General features: G+C 54.7%; 1 protein-coding gene across 2 annotated transcripts in view; it reads left to right on the forward strand.

The window, feature by feature from the left end:
- Positions 1-17,500, forward strand: part of LOC144676337 (prickle planar cell polarity protein 3-like) — a 42,561-nt gene that overhangs the window by 19,359 nt on the left and 5,702 nt on the right. For both annotated transcript variants that reach the window (XR_013575309.1, XM_078536784.1), the window contains exons 2-8: positions 3,220-3,305; positions 6,244-6,427; positions 13,150-13,263; positions 14,616-14,753; positions 15,362-15,565; positions 16,419-16,605; positions 17,496-17,500. The exon at positions 17,496-17,500 is cut by the window's right edge and continues 442 nt beyond it. Coding sequence is in view for 1 of the 2 variants with exons in the window: in XM_078536784.1 (XP_078392910.1) it covers positions 3,220-3,305; positions 6,244-6,427; positions 13,150-13,263; positions 14,616-14,753; positions 15,362-15,565; positions 16,419-16,605; positions 17,496-17,500 (918 nt within the window). In the remaining variant the exon portion in view is untranslated. The remainder of the gene's footprint in view (positions 1-3,219; positions 3,306-6,243; positions 6,428-13,149; positions 13,264-14,615; positions 14,754-15,361; positions 15,566-16,418; positions 16,606-17,495) is intronic.

Genomic DNA, 17,500 nt, shown 5'->3' on the forward strand with positions numbered 1-17,500 from the left:
GTCAGCGCTGAGGGAGCGCCGCACTGTCGGAGGGTCAGCGCTGAGGGAGCGCCGCACTGTCGGAGGGTCAGTGCTGAGGGAGCGCCGCACTGTCGGAGGGTCAGTGCTGAGGGAGCGCCGCACTGTCGGAGGGTCAGTGCTGAGGGAGTGCCGCACTGTCGGAGGGTCAGTGCTGAGGGAGCGCCGCACTGTCGGAGGGTCAGTGCTGAGGGAGCGCCGCACTGTCGGAGGGTCAGTGCTGAGGGAGCGCCGCACTGTCGGAGGGTCAGTGCTGAGGGAGCGCCGCACTGTCGGAGGGTCAGCACTGAGGGAGCGCCGCACTGTCGGAGGGTCAGTGCTGAGGGAGCGCCGCACTGTCGGAGGGTCAGCACTGAGGGAGCGCCGCACTGTCGGAGGGTCAGTGCTGAGGGAGCGCCGCACTGTCGGAGGGTCGGTGCTGAGGGAGCGCCGCTCTGTCGGAGGGTCAGCGCTGAGGGAGCGCCGCACTGTGGGAGGGTCAGCGCTGAGGGAGCGCCGCACTGTGGGAGTGGGGTTGTTCACCTCGGTGTAATTGGGGACAACACTCCTCCCTCAAACCACATCAACGAGCAAGAATACAGGAATGAACACGAATTCTGGTTGTGGGATCTTCCTCTCCCCCTGTAAGCATGAATAGTGCATAATTCTCAAAACCGTCTCTGCTTCCTGCTCAAATGGATCACTGAGCACACCTAGTCCCTGAGGCACGCAAACTGGTCTCAGCTTCCAATGATTTACGGTTAACTTTGTGTTAATAGCGGTTAGACCAAGGCAAAGATCTGAGTCATCAATCAAGGTGTGTGGGATTAATTAGTGGAGCAATCACTGCTCATTATTGGAGTAAAGAGGTAAATTATTTCTGAGAGTTATAGACCAGTTCCAGCACTGATGGAGGCCACTCAGCCCCTCCTGTCAGTGCTAGCCCCTCTGCAAAAGCACCTCGCTCAGTCCCTCTCTCCCCTGCCCTCTCTCCATCACCCCGCACATTCTCCCTCTTCAGATAATGATCCGATTCCCCACCCTCCCCTTTGGAAAGCCTCGATTGACCCTGCCTAACCCACACTCTCAGGCAGCGCCTTCCAGATCCTAACCACTCGCCGCGTGAAAAAGTTTCTCCTCGCGTCTCCGTCGCTGCTTTTGCCGATCGCCTTAAACCCCGCGTCCCTCTGGTTCCCGATCCTCCCGCCAATGGGAACGGTTTCTCCCTCCGTCCGCTCTGTCCCCAGACCCCCCTCCTCGTGATTTTGAACACCCTCGATCAAATCTCCTCTCGACCTTCTCTTCTCCGAGGAGAACAGTCTCAACTTCTCCAATCCATCCACGGAACTGAAGTCCCCTCATCCCTGGAACCATTTCCGCTCCCTCTGTCTCTCTCTCACTCTCTCCGACACCCTCCTCCTCACAGTTCACAACGCTCCCGAGTTTCATATCATCCGCAGATTTTGAAATTGTGCCCAAGGTCCAGGTCATTAATATATGTCAGGGAGAGCAAGGGGGTCCCAACACTGACCCCTGGGGAACTCCACTACAAACCTTCCTCCAGCCCGAGAAACACCCATTCACCCCCACTCCCTGTTTCCTGTCACTCAGCCAATTCCCTATCCATGTTGCTACCTCCTCCACCGCTTTATCCCCTGAGCTATAATTTCTCACACAAGCCTGTCGTGCAGCACTGTATCAAACACCTTTCAGAAGTCCATGTAAACCGCATCCACCACATTACCCTCGTCAACCCTCCCTGTTACCTCATCGGGAAACTCAACCAAGTTTGTGAGCCACAATTCGCCCTTAGCAAGCCTTAACTAACCCACATTTGATCAAACGACTGTTAACTTTGCCCCCAGTTCCTCTTTCTAGAAGTTTCTCTACCACCGGCGGGTTAAGCTGATTGGCCTGTGGTTGCTGGGTTTACCTTCAGACCCCTTTTAGAATGAGGGGGTGACGTTTGCCATTGTCCAATCCTCTGGCACCACCCCCGAGTGGATGAAAGATGGGGAGAATATTGTTCGGGACTTCCCGATATCCGTGCTCGCTTCCCAAGAGTCATCCCAATCTCCATCAGAACCAAAATCCCTCATCCCTTGTCCAATTCTGATCAGGCTGTGCTGTAATGGGGGCAGTATATGGTCAGGAGTATGATGGTAGATTATACTGGACCATTCATTGGGGAACAATATTGGGGGCAGTAATACACATAGGTGCCTTCTAGCCAACCCTCTAAGCAAAGGGGTTGTCACCCCTTAAGGGCAGGTAACATTCGCGCCACACAAGTGCCAGGCAATGACCATCTCCAACAAGAGAGAATCCAACCATCCCCTCTTGACGTTCAATGGCATTACCATCACTGAATCCCCCACTATCAACATCCTGGGGGTTACCATTGACCAGAAACTGAACTGGACCTAGCCAGATAAATACTGTGGCTACAAGAGCAGGTCAGAGGCTGGGAATCCTGCGGAGAGTCACTCACTTCCTGACTCCCCAAAGCCTGTCCACCATCTACAAGGCACAAGTCAGGAGTGTGATGGGATACTCCCCACTTGCCTGGATGAGTGCAGCTCCCACAACACTCAAGAAGCTCGACACCGTCCAGGATAAAGCAGCCCCCGCTCGATGGGCACCCCATCCGCAAACATTCACTCCCTCCACCACCGACGCACAGGGGCAGCAGTGTGTGTGTACCATCTACAAGATGCACTGCAGCAACTCGCCAAGGCTCCTTCGACAGAGCCGCCCAAACCCACCACCTCTACCACCTAGAAGGACAAGGGCAGCAGACACATGGGGAACACCCACCACCTGCAAGTTCCCCTCCGAGCCACTCACCATCCCGACTTGGAAATATATCGGCCGTTCCTTCACTGTTGCTGGGTCAAAATCCTGGAACTCCCTCCCTAACAGCGCTGTGGGTGTACCTACACCACAGGGACAAAATCCTGGAACTCCCTCCCTAACAGTGCAGTGGGTGTACCTACACCACACGGGGACTGCAGCGGCTCAAGAAGGCAGCTCACCCCCCACCTTCTCAAGGGGGCAATGAGCCTGGGGTTGGGTCAGGGATAGTGAGGCTGATGACAGCACCCAGTTTGCATTACATCTCGCTGGCCTGGTGGGGGTTCAGCATTGGACAGGATGGGTTGGGGGCAGTTTGGGAGCTTACAGCTGTGAAGGTTGCTGATATAGGTTTCCTGGTTGTTGCAGCTGTCTGATTTGGAGGCTATAGACAGGGGAAGACCATGTCACATCTGTGCAGAGCAGTGCCCAGGATATATAGCTCATGGCTGGAGGTATGTATGCACCTTAGCACCTATAACACCTCACCTTCACAAAACCATACACATATCAAAATCCACCAGTGAGAGAGAGGGGACTGAGAGACACCAGTCAGTGTACAGATATCTCCCTGAGAGAGAGAGAGACTGAGAGACACCAGTCAGTGTACAGATATCTCCCTGAAAGAGAGAGAGAGACTGAGAGACACCGGACAGTGTACAGATATCTCCCTGAGAGAGAGAGGGGACTGAGAGACACCAGTCAGTGTACAGATATCTCCCTGAGAGAGAGAGAGGGGACTGAGAGACACCAGTCAGTGTACAGATATCTCCCTGAGAGAGAGAGAGGGGACTGAGAGACACCAGTCAGTGTACAGATATCTCCCTGAGAGAGAGAGAGAGGGGACTGAGAGACACCAGCCAGTGTACAGATATCTCCCTGAGAGAGAGAGAGGGGACTGAGAGACACCAGTCAGTGTACAGATATCTCCCTGAGAGAGAGAGGGGACTGAGAGACACCAGTCAGTGTACAGATATCTCCCTGAGAGAGAGGGGACTGAGAGACACCAGTCAGTGTACAGATATCTCCCTGAGAGAGAGAGGGGACTGAGAGACACCAGTCAGTGTACAGATATCTCCCTGAGAGAGAGAGGGGACTGAGAGACACCAGTCAGTGTACAGATATCTCCCTGAGAGAGAGGGGACTGAGAGACACCAGTCAGTGTACAGATATCTCCCTGAGAGAGAGAGAGGGGACTGAGAGACACCAGTCAGTGTACAGATATCTCCCTGAGAGAGAGAGAGGGGACTGAGAGACACCAGTCAGTGTACAGATATCTCCCTGAGAGAGAGAGAGGGGACTGAGAGACACCAGTCAGTGTACAGATATCTCCCTGAGAGAGAGAGAGGGGACTGAGAGACACCAGTCAGTGTACAGATATCTCCCTGAGAGAGAGAGAGACTGCGGAGCCAGTCAGTATAAGAGATATAATGAGCATTCCTGTCAGTAGATGAGTTCACTGTCAGCCACCCCCAGGGTGTTGCTGTGATTCAGAGGTGAAATATCTGCCCTTCCGTTTTCTTGCTGGAGTCATCAGGGTGTTGTACACCTATAAACCTGCCCAAACACACTGCACCCTCTGCATCCAAGAGAGAGCCTTACATGTACCCAGATCCCCCTTCGAACCCAGTCTCCTGCATTCCTCCGATCAGACCGTGCTGTCACCCCATTGTGGGGAGCGCACTGAACACCCCCTCTACCCCACCCCAATACCCGGCTCAGAGAGCGCACCCTGAACCCCATCGCTCGATATCTGCAATCTCCCCAACCCCTCCCTCTCCTCTCACTCGCACCCACCATCTCTCTCTCCCTGCACTGCCCCCGACATGTGTCATTCCCCCCACTCTCTCTCCCTCTCCCTGTATTACCCCCATCTCTCCAGCTCTCCGTCTTCAGGCCCCTACACCCCTCCCTATCTCTGTAACCTCCTCCAGCCCCTCCAACCCTCCCTATCTCTGTAACCTCCTCCTGCCCCTACACCCCTCCCTATCTCTGTAACCACCTCCAGCCCCTACACCCCTCCCTATCTCTGTAACCTCCTCCAGTCCCTACGCCCCTCCCTATCTCTGTAACCTCCTCCAGTCCCTACGTCCCTCCCTATCTCTGTAACCTCCTCCAGTCCCTACAACCCTCCCTATCTCTGTAACCTCCTCCAGCCCCTACAACCCTCCCTATCTCTGTAACCTCCTCCAGCTCCTACAACCCTCCCTATCTCTGTAACCTTCTCCAGCCCCTCCAACCCTCCCTATCTCTGTAACCTCCTCCAGCCACTACAACCCTCCCTATTTCTGTAACCTCCTCCGGCCCCTACAACCCTCCCTATCTCTGTAACCTCCTCCAGCCTCTACAACCCTCCCTATCTCTGTAACCTCCTCCAGCCCCTACACCCCTCCCTATCTCTGTAACCTCCTCCAGCCCCCTACAACCCTCCCTATCTCTGTAACCTCCTCCAGCCCCCTACAACCCTCCCTATCTCTGTAACCTCCTCCAGCCCCTACACCCCTCCCTATCTCTGTAACCTCCTCCAGCCCCTACACCCTCCCTATCTCTGTAACCTACTCCAGCCCCCTACAACCCTCCCTATCTCTGTAACCTCCTCCAGCCCCTACACCCTCCCTATCTCTGTAACCTACTCCAGCCCCCTACACCCCTCCCTATCTCTGTAACCTCCTACAACCCTCCGAGATCTCTGCGCTCCTCCAATTCCGGCCTCTCGAGCATCCCCCGATTCCCATCGCTCCGCCATTGGCGGCCGTGCCTTCAGCTGCCTGGGGGGCCCTGAGCTCTGGAATTCCCTCCCTCAACCTCTCCACCTCCCTCTCTCTCTCTCTCTGTCTCTCTCTCTGTCTCTCTCTCTGTCTCTCTCTCTCTCTGTCTCTCTCTCTCTCTGTCTGTCTCTCTCTCTGTCTCTCTCTCTCTCTGTCTCTCTCTCTCTCTGTCTCTCTGTCTGTCTCTCTCTGTCTGTCTCTCTCTCTCTGTCTGTCTCTGTCTCTCTGTCTGTCTCTCTCTGTCTGTCTCTCTCTCTCTGTCTGTCTCTGTCTCTCTGTCTGTCTCTCTCTCTCTCTCTCTCTCTCTCTCTCTCTCTCCCCCTCCTTTAAGCCGACCTCTTTGACCCTTTCAGTCACTTGTCCCTAATACTCCTGATGTCTGACTGACGCTCTAGTGAGCGTCCCTGGGGGCCGGTGTGGGTTGGGGGGGGGTGGGGGGTGGGGGTGGGGGGTGGGGATGGGGTAGTGGGGGGGGGGGTGGGGATAGCGGCGGGGGAGGGGGGATGGTTGAAAACCCCGTGACGAGTGAGCGCTTGGTGGAGAGGTTATCCAAGTGGGCAAACGGCGGTGGCCACGAATTGACGCCTATCTCTCTCACTCTCTCTCTCTGTGTCTGTCCCTGCAGGAAGATCTGTCTCCTGTGTAAGTGCCCCCGGGAGGAACACGCCATCAAAGCCCTGCCCTCTGAGCTCGAGAGCGTGGTCTACAAGATGGTCAGCACCTTCCACCGTTTCTCCATCTCGGACGACGACTCGGGCTGCGCGCTGGAGGAGTACGCCTGGGTTCCACCCGGACTGAAGCCCGATCAGGTATCGCTCGCCTCCCCTCGTCCCCCCCAAAGCAACCTCCAACCAATCCCCGGAGGTTCTACACCCCCACCCTCACTTCCCCCCCACCTGTCCCCCTCCTCCCCCGACAACTGGAGACGTCCCAGCACGCTCCACCCACCCGTGACCCCCGCCAGGTCACCATCTGGAGCACAGCAAGATCCCGCCAGCGGAAGTGGGCCCTGGTTGGGTTCCGCGTCTGCCGCCCCCACCATTTCACGTCCCCTCCTGCCTGTCAGCCTCGCTCACACGACTGACATCAAGTCCCGGTCGCCCAACCCCTCCGAGATCTCTGAACTCCTCCAATTCCGGCCTCTCGGACATCCCCCGATTCCCATCGCTCCGCCATTGGCTTCAGCTGCCTGGGGCGGTGCCCTGAGCTCTGGAATTCCCTCCCTAAACCTCTCCACCTCTCTCTCTCTCCCTCGTTCTCTCTCTCTCTCTCTCTCCTCCTTTAAGGTGCTCCTGAATATCGACCCCTTTGACCGAGCTTTTGGTCGCCTGTCCCTAAAATCTCCACGTGAGGCTCGGGTCAGATTCTGTCCGATTTACGCTTCTAGGGTAGAGGGAGCTTTACTCTGTATCTAACCCCGTGCTGTACCTGTCCTGGGAGTGTTTGATGGGGACGGTGTAGAGGGAGCTTTACTCTGTATCTAACCCCGTGCTGTACCTGTCCTGGGAGTGTTTGATGGGGACGGTGTAGAGGGAGCTTTACTCTGTATCTAACCCCGTGCTGTACCTGCACTGGGAGTGTTTGATGGGGACGGTGTAGAGGGAGCTTTACTCTGTATCTAACCCCGTGCTGTACCTGTCCTGGGAGTGTTTGATGGGGATGGTGTAGAGGGAGCTTTACTCTGTATCTAACCCCGTGCTGTACCTGCCCTGGGAGTGTTTGATGGGGACGGTGTAGAGGGAGCTTTACTCTGTATCTAACCCCGTGCTGTACCTGTCCTGGGAGTGTTTGATGGGGACAGTGTAGAGGGAGCTTTACTCTGTATCTAACCCCGTGCTGTACCTGTCCTGGGAGTGTTTGATGGGGGACGGTGCAGAGGGAGCTTTACTCCGTATCTGTTTTCTTCGAGGTTGGCGAGGGAAGGTCAGAAAGTTCCCGCTTGGCTGAATGTTTCACCCTGAAGCCTGACGACAAGGCCTTCCCCTTGAAATGGAGGCTTCTTATTAAATTGTGCTTTGCGTAGGAAGGTGGGGGGCATTGCCTGGGATTGTCGGCTGGCCATTCAGGGCTTATCGCCGGCCCGGTACGGAGGCCGAGGCTGCAGGCCCTCGAACCAGGCCGAAAGCGGGCCCGCCGTTGGCGCCCTGCTGTCAGGCCGAGGCCAGGCCTTGAGGCCTCCCACCTTCCCCGGGCGCCGAGCCAGCTGGCCGGGGGCCCAGAGGCTGCTCGAACAACGAGTCTGTCTGGCTCGTTGGAGGCCCGTCCCCATGGCGACGGCCTAGATACAGCTAGGCCGATCGAAAGGCCAAGCCTGGAGCTAGTGCCGAGGCTCTGGTGGGAAGGGGGAGGGGAGCTGGCTGGCTTCACAAGGTGGGAAGCAGTGAGATCACCCGTGTTTAAACAAACGCGGCCTCTAATAAACAACGCAGACAGAGGGAGGGGCGCAGAACACAAAAATGAAGTGGAAAACCCACATTTCAGACTGTAAATTGGCAAGATGCTTGACTCCTGTTCACACCAGGTGCAAAGTGCCTGAATTTTAACTGTTCATTGACTGGTATCTCTCTCACTCCCCCCTCTCTCTCTCAGGGAGATATCTGTACACTGACTGGTGTCTCTCACTCCCCCCTCTCTCTCTCAGGGAGATATCTGTACACTGACTGGTGTCTCTCAGTCCCCTCTCTCTCTCTCAGGGAGATATCTGTACACTGATTGGTGTCTCTCAGTCCTCTCTCTCTCTCTCAGGGAGATATCTGTACACTGACTGGTGTCTCTCAGTCCCTCTCTCTCTCAGGGAGATATCTGTACACTGACTGGTGTCTCTCAGTCCCCTCACTCTCAGGGAGATATCTGTACACTGACTGGTGTCTCTCAGTCCCCTCTCTCTCTCTCAGGGAGATATCTGTACACTGACTGGTGTCTCTCAGTCCCCTCTCTCTCTCAGGGAGATATCTGTACACTGACTGGTGTCTCTCAGTCCCCTCTCTCTCTCAGGGAGATATCTGTACACTGACTGGTGTCTCTCAGTCCCCTCTCTCTCTCTCAGGGAGATATCTGTACACTGACTGGTGTCTCTCAGTCCTCTCTCTCTCAGGGAGATATCTGTACACTGACTGGTGTCTCTCAGTCCCCTCTCGCTCTCAGGGAGATATCTGTACAGTGACTGGTGTCTCTCAGTCCTCTCTCTCTCAGGGAGATATCTGTACACTGACTGGTGTCTCTCAGTCCTCTCTCTCTCAGGGAGATATCTGTACACTGACTGGTGTCTCTCAGTCCCTCTCTCTCTCAGGGAGATATCTGTGCACTGACTGGTGTCTCTCAGTCCCCTCTCTCTCTCAGGGAGATATCTGTACACTGACTGGTGTCTCTCAGTCCCCCCTCTCTCTCTCAGGGAGATATCTGTACACTGACTGGTGTCTCTCAGTCCCTCTCTCTCTCAGGGAGATATCTGTACACTGACTGGTGTCTCTCAGTCCCCCCTCTCTCTCTCAGGGAGATATCTGTACACTGACTGGTGTCTCTCAGTCCTCTCTCTCTCAGGGAGATATCTGTACATTGACTGGTGTCTCTCAGTCCCTCTCTCTCTCAGGGAGATATCTGTACACTGACTGGTGTCTCTCAGTCCTCTCTCTCTCAGGGAGATATCTGTACACTGACTGGTGTCTCTCAGTCCCCTCTCTCTCAGGGAGATATCTGTACACTGACTGGTGTCTCTCAGTCCCTCTCTCTCAGGGAGATATCTGTACACTGACTGGTGTCTCTCAGTCTCTCTCTCTCTCTCAGGGAGATATCTGTACACTGACTGGTGTCTCTCAGTCCCCTCTCTCTCTCAGGGAGATATCTGTACACTGACTGGTGTCTCTCAGTCCCTCTCTCTCATGGAGATATCTGTACACTGACTGGTGTCTCTCAGTCCCCTCTCTCTCTCAGGGAGATATCTGTACACTGACTGGTGTCTCTCAATCCCCTCTCTCTCAGGGAGATATCTGTACACTGACTGGTGTCTCTCAGTCCCCTCTCTCTCTCAGGGAGATATCTGTACACTGACTGGTGTCTCTCAGTCCCCTCTCTCTCTCTCAGGGAGATATCTGTACACTGACTGGTGTCTCTCAGTCCTCTCTCTCTCAGGGAGATATCTGTACACTGACTGGTGTCTCTCAGTCCCCTCTCGCTCTCAGGGAGATATCTGTACAGTGACTGGTGTCTCTCAGTCCTCTCTCTCTCAGGGAGATATCTGTACACTGACTGGTGTCTCTCAGTCCTCTCTCTCTCAGGGAGATATCTGTACACTGACTGGTGTCTCTCAGTCCCTCTCTCTCTCAGGGAGATATCTGTGCACTGACTGGTGTCTCTCAGTCCCCTCTCTCTCTCAGGGAGATATCTGTACACTGACTGGTGTCTCTCAGTCCCCCCTCTCTCTCTCAGGGAGATATCTGTACACTGACTGGTGTCTCTCAGTCCCTCTCTCTCTCAGGGAGATATCTGTACACTGACTGGTGTCTCTCAGTCCCCCCTCTCTCTCTCAGGGAGATATCTGTACACTGACTGGTGTCTCTCAGTCCTCTCTCTCTCAGGGAGATATCTGTACATTGACTGGTGTCTCTCAGTCCCTCTCTCTCTCAGGGAGATATCTGTACACTGACTGGTGTCTCTCAGTCCTCTCTCTCTCAGGGAGATATCTGTACACTGACTGGTGTCTCTCAGTCCCCTCTCTCTCAGGGAGATATCTGTACACTGACTGGTGTCTCTCAGTCCCTCTCTCTCAGGGAGATATCTGTACACTGACTGGTGTCTCTCAGTCTCTCTCTCTCTCTCAGGGAGATATCTGTACACTGACTGGTGTCTCTCAGTCCCCTCTCTCTCTCAGGGAGATATCTGTACACTGACTGGTGTCTCTCAGTCCCTCTCTCTCATGGAGATATCTGTACACTGACTGGTGTCTCTCAGTCCCCTCTCTCTCTCAGGGAGATATCTGTACACTGACTGGTGTCTCTCAATCCCCTCTCTCTCAGGGAGATATCTGTACACTGACTGGTGTCTCTCAGTCCCTCTCTCTCTCAGGGAGATATCTGTACACTGACTGGTGTCTCTCAGTCCCCCCTCTCTCTCTCAGGGAGATATCTGTACACTGACTGGTGTCTCTCTCTCCCCTCTCTCTCAGGGAGATATCTGTACACTGACTGGTGTCTCTCAGTCCCCCCTCTCTCAGGGAGATATCTGTACACTGACTGGTGTCTCTCAGTCCCCTCTCTCTCTCAGGGAGATATCTGTACATTGACTGGTGTCTCTCAGTCCCCTCTCTCAGGGAGATATCTGTACACTGACTGGTGTCTCTCAGTCCCCTCTCTCTCAGGGAGATATCTGTACACTGACTGGTGTCTCTCAGTCCCCTCTCTCTCAGGGAGATATCTGTACACTGACTGGTGTCTCTCAGTCCCCTCTCTCTCTCTCAGGGGGATATCTGTACACTGACTGGTGTCTCTCAGTCCCCTCTCTCTCAGGGAGATATCTGTACACTGACTGGTGTCTCTCAGTCCCCTCTCTCTCTCTCAGGGGGATATCTGTACACTGACTGGTGTCTCTCAGTCCCCTCTCTCAGGGAGATATCTGTACACTGACTGGTGTCTCTCAGTCCCCTCTCTCTCAGGGAGATATCTGTACCCTGACTGGTGTCTCTCAGTCCCCCCTCTCTCAGGGAGATATCTGTACACTGACTGGTGTCTCTCAGTCCCTTCTCTCTCTCAGGGAGATATCTGTACACTGACTGGTGTCTCTCAGTCCCCTCTCTCTCAGGGAGATATCTGTACACTGATTGGTGTCTCTCAGTCCTCTCTCTCTCTCTCAGGGAGATATCTGTACACTGACTGGTGTCTCTCAGTCCCTCTCTCTCTCAGGGAGATATCTGTACACTGACTGGTGTCTCTCAGTCCCCTCACTCTCAGGGAGATATCTGTACACTGACTGGTGTCTCTCAGTCCCCTCTCTCTCTCTCAGGGAGATATCTGTACACTGACTGGTGTCTCTCAGTCCCCTCTCTCTCAGGGAGATATCTGTACACTGACTGGTGTCTCTCAGTCCCCTCTCTCTCTCTCAGGGGGATATCTGTACACTGACTGGTGTCTCTCAGTCCCCTCTCTCTCAGGGAGATATCTGTACACTGACTGGTGTCTCTCAGTCCCCTCTCTCTCTCAGGGAGATATCTGTACACTGACTGGTGTCTCTCAGTCCCCTCTCTCTCTCAGGGATATATCTGTACACTGACTGGTGTCTCTCAGTCCCCTCTCTCTCTCAGGGAGATATCTGTACACTGACTGGTGTCTCTCTCTCTCTCTCAGGGGGATGGCCCTGATGTATCCTAGCAGGCTGAGAGTAGGGACTGATTTCACCCTCTTTAAGCTCTGCCCGATTGTATTTTCAATCAGAATTGTTCAGTTCTTGTTACCAATCCTGTACACTGGGATCGGCCATTAAGGAATGTAATTAATGAGGTTCACAACTATTTGTCCAGTTGGCTTGACATATGATGAATGTCTTGCTGAATTTCACCCTCGCCGATCACTGTCTTAAAGGGACAGTGTCCCTGAAATGGCCCGAGCGAAGTTACCTTTCAATAAAGTTGTGTTCTGTTTAAATTAGTTCACGGGATGTGTGGGTCACTGGCCAGGCCCAGCATTTATTGCCCATCCCTAATTGCCCCCTTGAGAAGGTGGGGGTGAGCCACCTTCTTGAGCCGCTGCAGTCCCCGTGTGGTGTAGGTACACCCACCATGCTGTTAGGGAGGGAGTCCCAGGATTTTGACCCAGCGACAGTGAAGGAACGGCCGATATATTTCCAAGTCGGGATGGTGAGTGGGGCTCGGAGGGGGAACTTGCAGGTGGTGGTGTTCCCCATGTGTCTGCTGCCCTTGTCCTTCTAGGCGGTAGAGGTGGTGGGTTTGGACGGCGCTGTCGAAGGAGCCTTGGCGAGTTGCTGCAGTGCATCTTGTCGATGGTACACACACACTGCTGCCCCTGTGCGTCGGTGGTGGAGGGAGTGAATGTTTGTGGATGGGGTGCCCATCGAGCGGGGGCTGCTTTGCCCTGGACGGTGTCGAGCTTCTTGAGTGTTGGTGGGAGCCGCACTCATCCAGGCAAGTGGGGAGTATCCCATCACACTCCTGACTTGTGCCTTGTCGATGGTGGACAGGCTCTGGGGGGAGTCAGGAGGTGATTTACTCTCCGCAGGATTCCCAGCCTCTGACCTGCTCTTGTAGCCACAGTATTTATATGGCTGGGTCCAGTTCAGTTTCTGGTCAATGGTAACCCCCAGGATGTCGATAGTGGGGGATTCAGCGATGGTAATGCCCATTGAACGTCAGGTGGGGTTGGGTAGAGCGATGATGGGGCCACGCTGCTAGGGTTGGTAGGAGACAGACTGTGACAGGGAGGTAGGTGGTTTGGTTGTGTGGGACTGAGCAGCGTGTTGGTGGTTCCATGAGTTAGCCAGAAGCCTTCATGCAGATCAAAATGACGTTGACCTGTTTCCGTTGCAGGTTTACCAATACTTCAGCTGTATTCCAGAGGACAAGATTCCCTACATAAACAGTCCGGGAGAAAGATACCGGATCAGACAACTCCTCCGGCAATTGCCCCCTCATGACAGTGAGGTCAGTGACTAGATCACCATCGGGCAATCACCCCGAAATAAAGCAGGGTTTATATATAGAATAACAGATACCCGGGAGTGAGTTACAGACTGGAATCTAATCGAGGGGTTCGGGGTGGTTTATATACAGAATAACAAATACCCTGGAGTGCGTTACAGACTGGAATCTAATCGAGGGGTTCGGGGTGGTTTATATATAGAATAACAGATACCCGGGAGTGAGTTACAGACTGGAATCTAATCGAGGGGTTCGGGGGGGTTTATATATAGAATAACAGATACCCGGGAGTGAGTTACAGACTGGAATCTAATCGAGGGGTTCGGGGTGGTTTATATATAGAATAACAGATACCCGGGAGTGAGTTACAGACTGGAATCTAATCGAGGGGTTCGGGGGGGTTTATATATAGAATAACAGGTACCCGGGAGTGAGTTACAGACTGGAATCTAATCGAGGGGTTCGGGGGGGTTTATATATAGAATAACAGATACCCGGGAGTGAGTTACAGACTGGAATCTAATCGAGGGGTTCGGGGGGGTTTATATATAGAATAACAGATACCCGGGAGTGAGTTACAGACTGGAATCTAATCGAGGGGTTCGGGGGGGTTTATATATAGAATAACAGATACCCGGGAGTGAGTTACAGACTGGAATCTAATCGAGGGGTCCGGGGGGGTTTATTTATAGAATAACAGATACCCGGGAGTGAGTTACAGACTGGAATCTAATCGAGGGGTTCGGGGTGGTTTATATATAGAATAACAGATACCCGGCAGTGAGTTACAGACTGGAATCTAATCGAGGGGTTCGGGGGAGTTTATATATAGAATAACAGATACCCGGGAGTGAGTTACAGACTGGAATCTAATCGAGGGGTTCGGGGTGGTTTATATATGGAATAACAGATACCCGGGAGTGAGTTACAGACTGGAATCTAATCGAGGGGTTCGGGGTGGTTTATATATGGAATAACAGATACCCGTGAGTGAGTTACAGACTGGAATCTAATCGAGGGGTTCGGGGGGAGTTTATATATAGAATAACAGATACCCAGGAGTGAGTTACAGACTGGAATCTAATCGAGGGGTTCGGGGGGGTTTATATATAGAATAACAGATACCCGGGAGTGAGTTACAGACTGGAATCTAATCGAAGGGTTCGGGGGGTTTATATATGGAATAACAGATACCCGTGAGTGAGTTACAGACTGGAATCTAATCGAGGGGTTCGGGGTGGTTTATATACAGAATAACAGATACCCGGGAGTGAGTTACAGACTGGAATCTAATCGAGGGGTTCGGGAGGGGTTTATATTTAGACTAATGGGTGCTCGGTGTTTGTCTCCCACAGCCTCAGTATTGTAATAGTCTGGATGAGGAGGAGATGAAGGATTTGAAGTTATTTAGCCAGCAGCGTAAGCGGGAGAATCTGGGCCGCGGGACCGTTCGGCCGTTCCCTGTGACTGTTACCGGGGCGATCTGTGAGCAGGTAACTCTCTAGAATGGTTTCTCCTCCTCTTGCAACCTCGCCTCCCATCTCCCCACCCTCTCCTGCACCCTCTGACCTTCCCCCCGTGACCTCCTGCCCATCCCCCTTGACCTTCCAACGTACCCTTGACCCTGCAGCCGTGACCCTTGACCCGCCCTCCCCCTGGCCTTCCGCCCTCCCCTCTGATGCTCCGACCTTCACTCCTTGACTTTCCAGCCACGACCCTTGACCTTCCGCTCTCCCTCTGGCCTTCTCCCCTTCCCCTCTGACGCTCTGACCTTCGCCCCTCCACCTTCCGCCCCTCCCCTTGAATTTCCCCTTGACCTTCCGCCCACCTCCTTGACCGTCCGCCCTCCCCCTCGACATTCTGTGCTCCCTTTCGCCTTGTGCCCAGCCTCTTGACCCCCCCTGCCTTTCCCCTTGACCTTCCACCCATCGCCACCCAACCCCGCCTCCGCCCCCTTGACAGTCTGCCCTCCCCCTCGACCTTCTGCCTGCCCTTTGGCCCCTGCCCTCTCTCGAACGAAACCAACTGACCTCTCTCTGCTCCTTCTCCCCCACCCCACCACCCCCCCCACCCCATCGCCCCCCCCCACAATCCTTTGCAGTGCGGACGCCAGATCCCATGCGGTGACCTCGCCGTGTTTGCCAGTCGGGTGGGCCACGGCGCCTTCTGGCACCCGGAGTGCTTCACCTGTGCCGCCTGCAGCGAGCTCCTGCTGGACCTCATCTACTTCTACCAGGACGGGAAGATCTACTGCGGGAGGCATCACGCCGAGCAGCTGAAGCCTCGGTGCCAGGCCTGCGATGAGGTGAGTGAGGCGGAGGGGGCGGTTAAGGGGGTGGGTGAAGCCTATTGCAGTCGAATATCTGCCTCTGCGTGCCACCCCACACACCAGCCCCCACCACCCCCCCCTCCCTGCCAGCCCCCGCAGCCCCGCCTGACGAGCAACAGCCCCTTCCGAAAAGCCCCCCTCCCCCCGCCCCCAACCACAACATCAGGATCCAGAGACTCAGGGTTTCCCCTTCATCCTGTGGACATACGAATTGGGAGCAGGAGAAGGCCACTCGGCCCCTCGAGCCTTTCCCTGCTCCCCACCCCGTTCAATCCGATCGTGGCTGACCTGATTACAACCTCCGCCCCCCCAACCCGATAACATTCTCGCCCCCCTTTGCTTACCAGGAGCCCTCCCCCAACCTCGACCTCAAAGACTCTGCCCCCCACCGCCTTTGGAGGGAGAGAGAGTCCCCCCCTCAAAGACTCATGACCCTCCTGAGAGGAAAAAAAAAGATTTCTCCTCGCCTCCGTCCCCCTGACTCAGCGACCCCGAGCGGTAGGCCCGAACTGAAGCCTGAAGCCCGACAACTTTGGGGAAAGGGAGAAGGGAGGCCTCTGGCCTTGGGTACCCTCTCAAGCCAACCGCTCGGCAACCCGAGATTATTCCCCAAACCCGGCCCCTGAATATCTCGGTGGGGAAGTTGGGGGGGCGTGGGGAATCATCGGTGGGGCCTGGCAAGCTAGGCCTCAGGCCTAGGGATGAGCAAACAACGGCCGCCAACATCGACCCGAGGATGGCCGCTCTTGTCTTAACTCTCTCTCTGTCTCTCTCTCTCCATCTCGTCCTCCACACAACCCGTTCCCCAAAACACCCTGTTTCTCCGCAGATCATCTTCACCAGCCAGTGCACCGTGGCCGAGGGCCACCACTGGCACATGAAGCACTTCTGCTGCTTCGAGTGCGAGGCCTCGCTGGCTGGACAACGGTACATCATGAAGGCCGGTCAGCCATTCTGCTTCCCCTGCTTCGAGGCCCTTTATGCCGAATACTGCGACGCCTGTGGGGAGCATATCGGTGAGTCCCCCAGCCGCCCGGGACAGCCTTCCCCACCCCTCGTGGATCAAAGGGCAAGTGCTCACAAATCGGGGTTAGATACGGAGTAAAGCTCCCTCTACACCGTCCCCGTCAAACACTCCCAGGACAGGTACAACACGGGGTTAGATACAGAGTAAAGCTCCCTCTACACCGTCCACATCAAACACTCCCAGGACAGGTACAGCACGGGGTTAGATACAGAGTAAAGCTCCCTCTACACTGTCCCCATCAAACACTCCCAGGACAGGTACAGCACGGGGTTGGATACAGAGTAAAGCTCCCTCTACACCGTCCCCATCAAACACTCCCAGGACAGGTACAGCACGGGGTTAGATACAGAGTAAAGCTCCATCTACACTGTCCCCATCAAACACTCCCAGGACAGGTACAGCACGGTGTTCGATACAGAGTAAAGCTCCCTCTACACCGTCCCCATCAAACACTCCCAGGACAGGTACAGCATGGGGTTAGATACAGAGTAAAGCTCCCTCTACACCGTCCCCATCAAACACTCCCAGGGCAGGTACAGCACGGGGTTAGATACAGAGTAAAGCTCCCTCTACACCGTCCCCATCAAACACTCCCAGGACAGGTACAGCACGGGGTTAGATACAGAGTAAAGCTCCCTCTACACCGTCCCCATCAAACACTCCCAGGACAGGTACAGCACGGGGTTAGATACAGAGTAAAGCTCCCTCTACACCGTCCCCATCAAACACTCCCAGGACAGGTACAGCACGGGGTTAGATACAGAGGAGAGTGATATTGGGGGGACTCCGGGTTGAGTTGGGTGTGAGTTGTGTTCGATGAGGCCGGTTGCCCGGGATTAATTGGGTTTCTCTCTCTCTCTCTCTGTGTTTCCCCAACAGGCATT

The sequence above is a fragment of the Cetorhinus maximus genome, unplaced genomic scaffold, assembly GCF_964194155.1.
Source record: "Cetorhinus maximus unplaced genomic scaffold, sCetMax3.hap1.1 HAP1_SCAFFOLD_1519, whole genome shotgun sequence".
Lineage (NCBI taxonomy): Eukaryota > Metazoa > Chordata > Chondrichthyes > Lamniformes > Cetorhinidae > Cetorhinus > Cetorhinus maximus.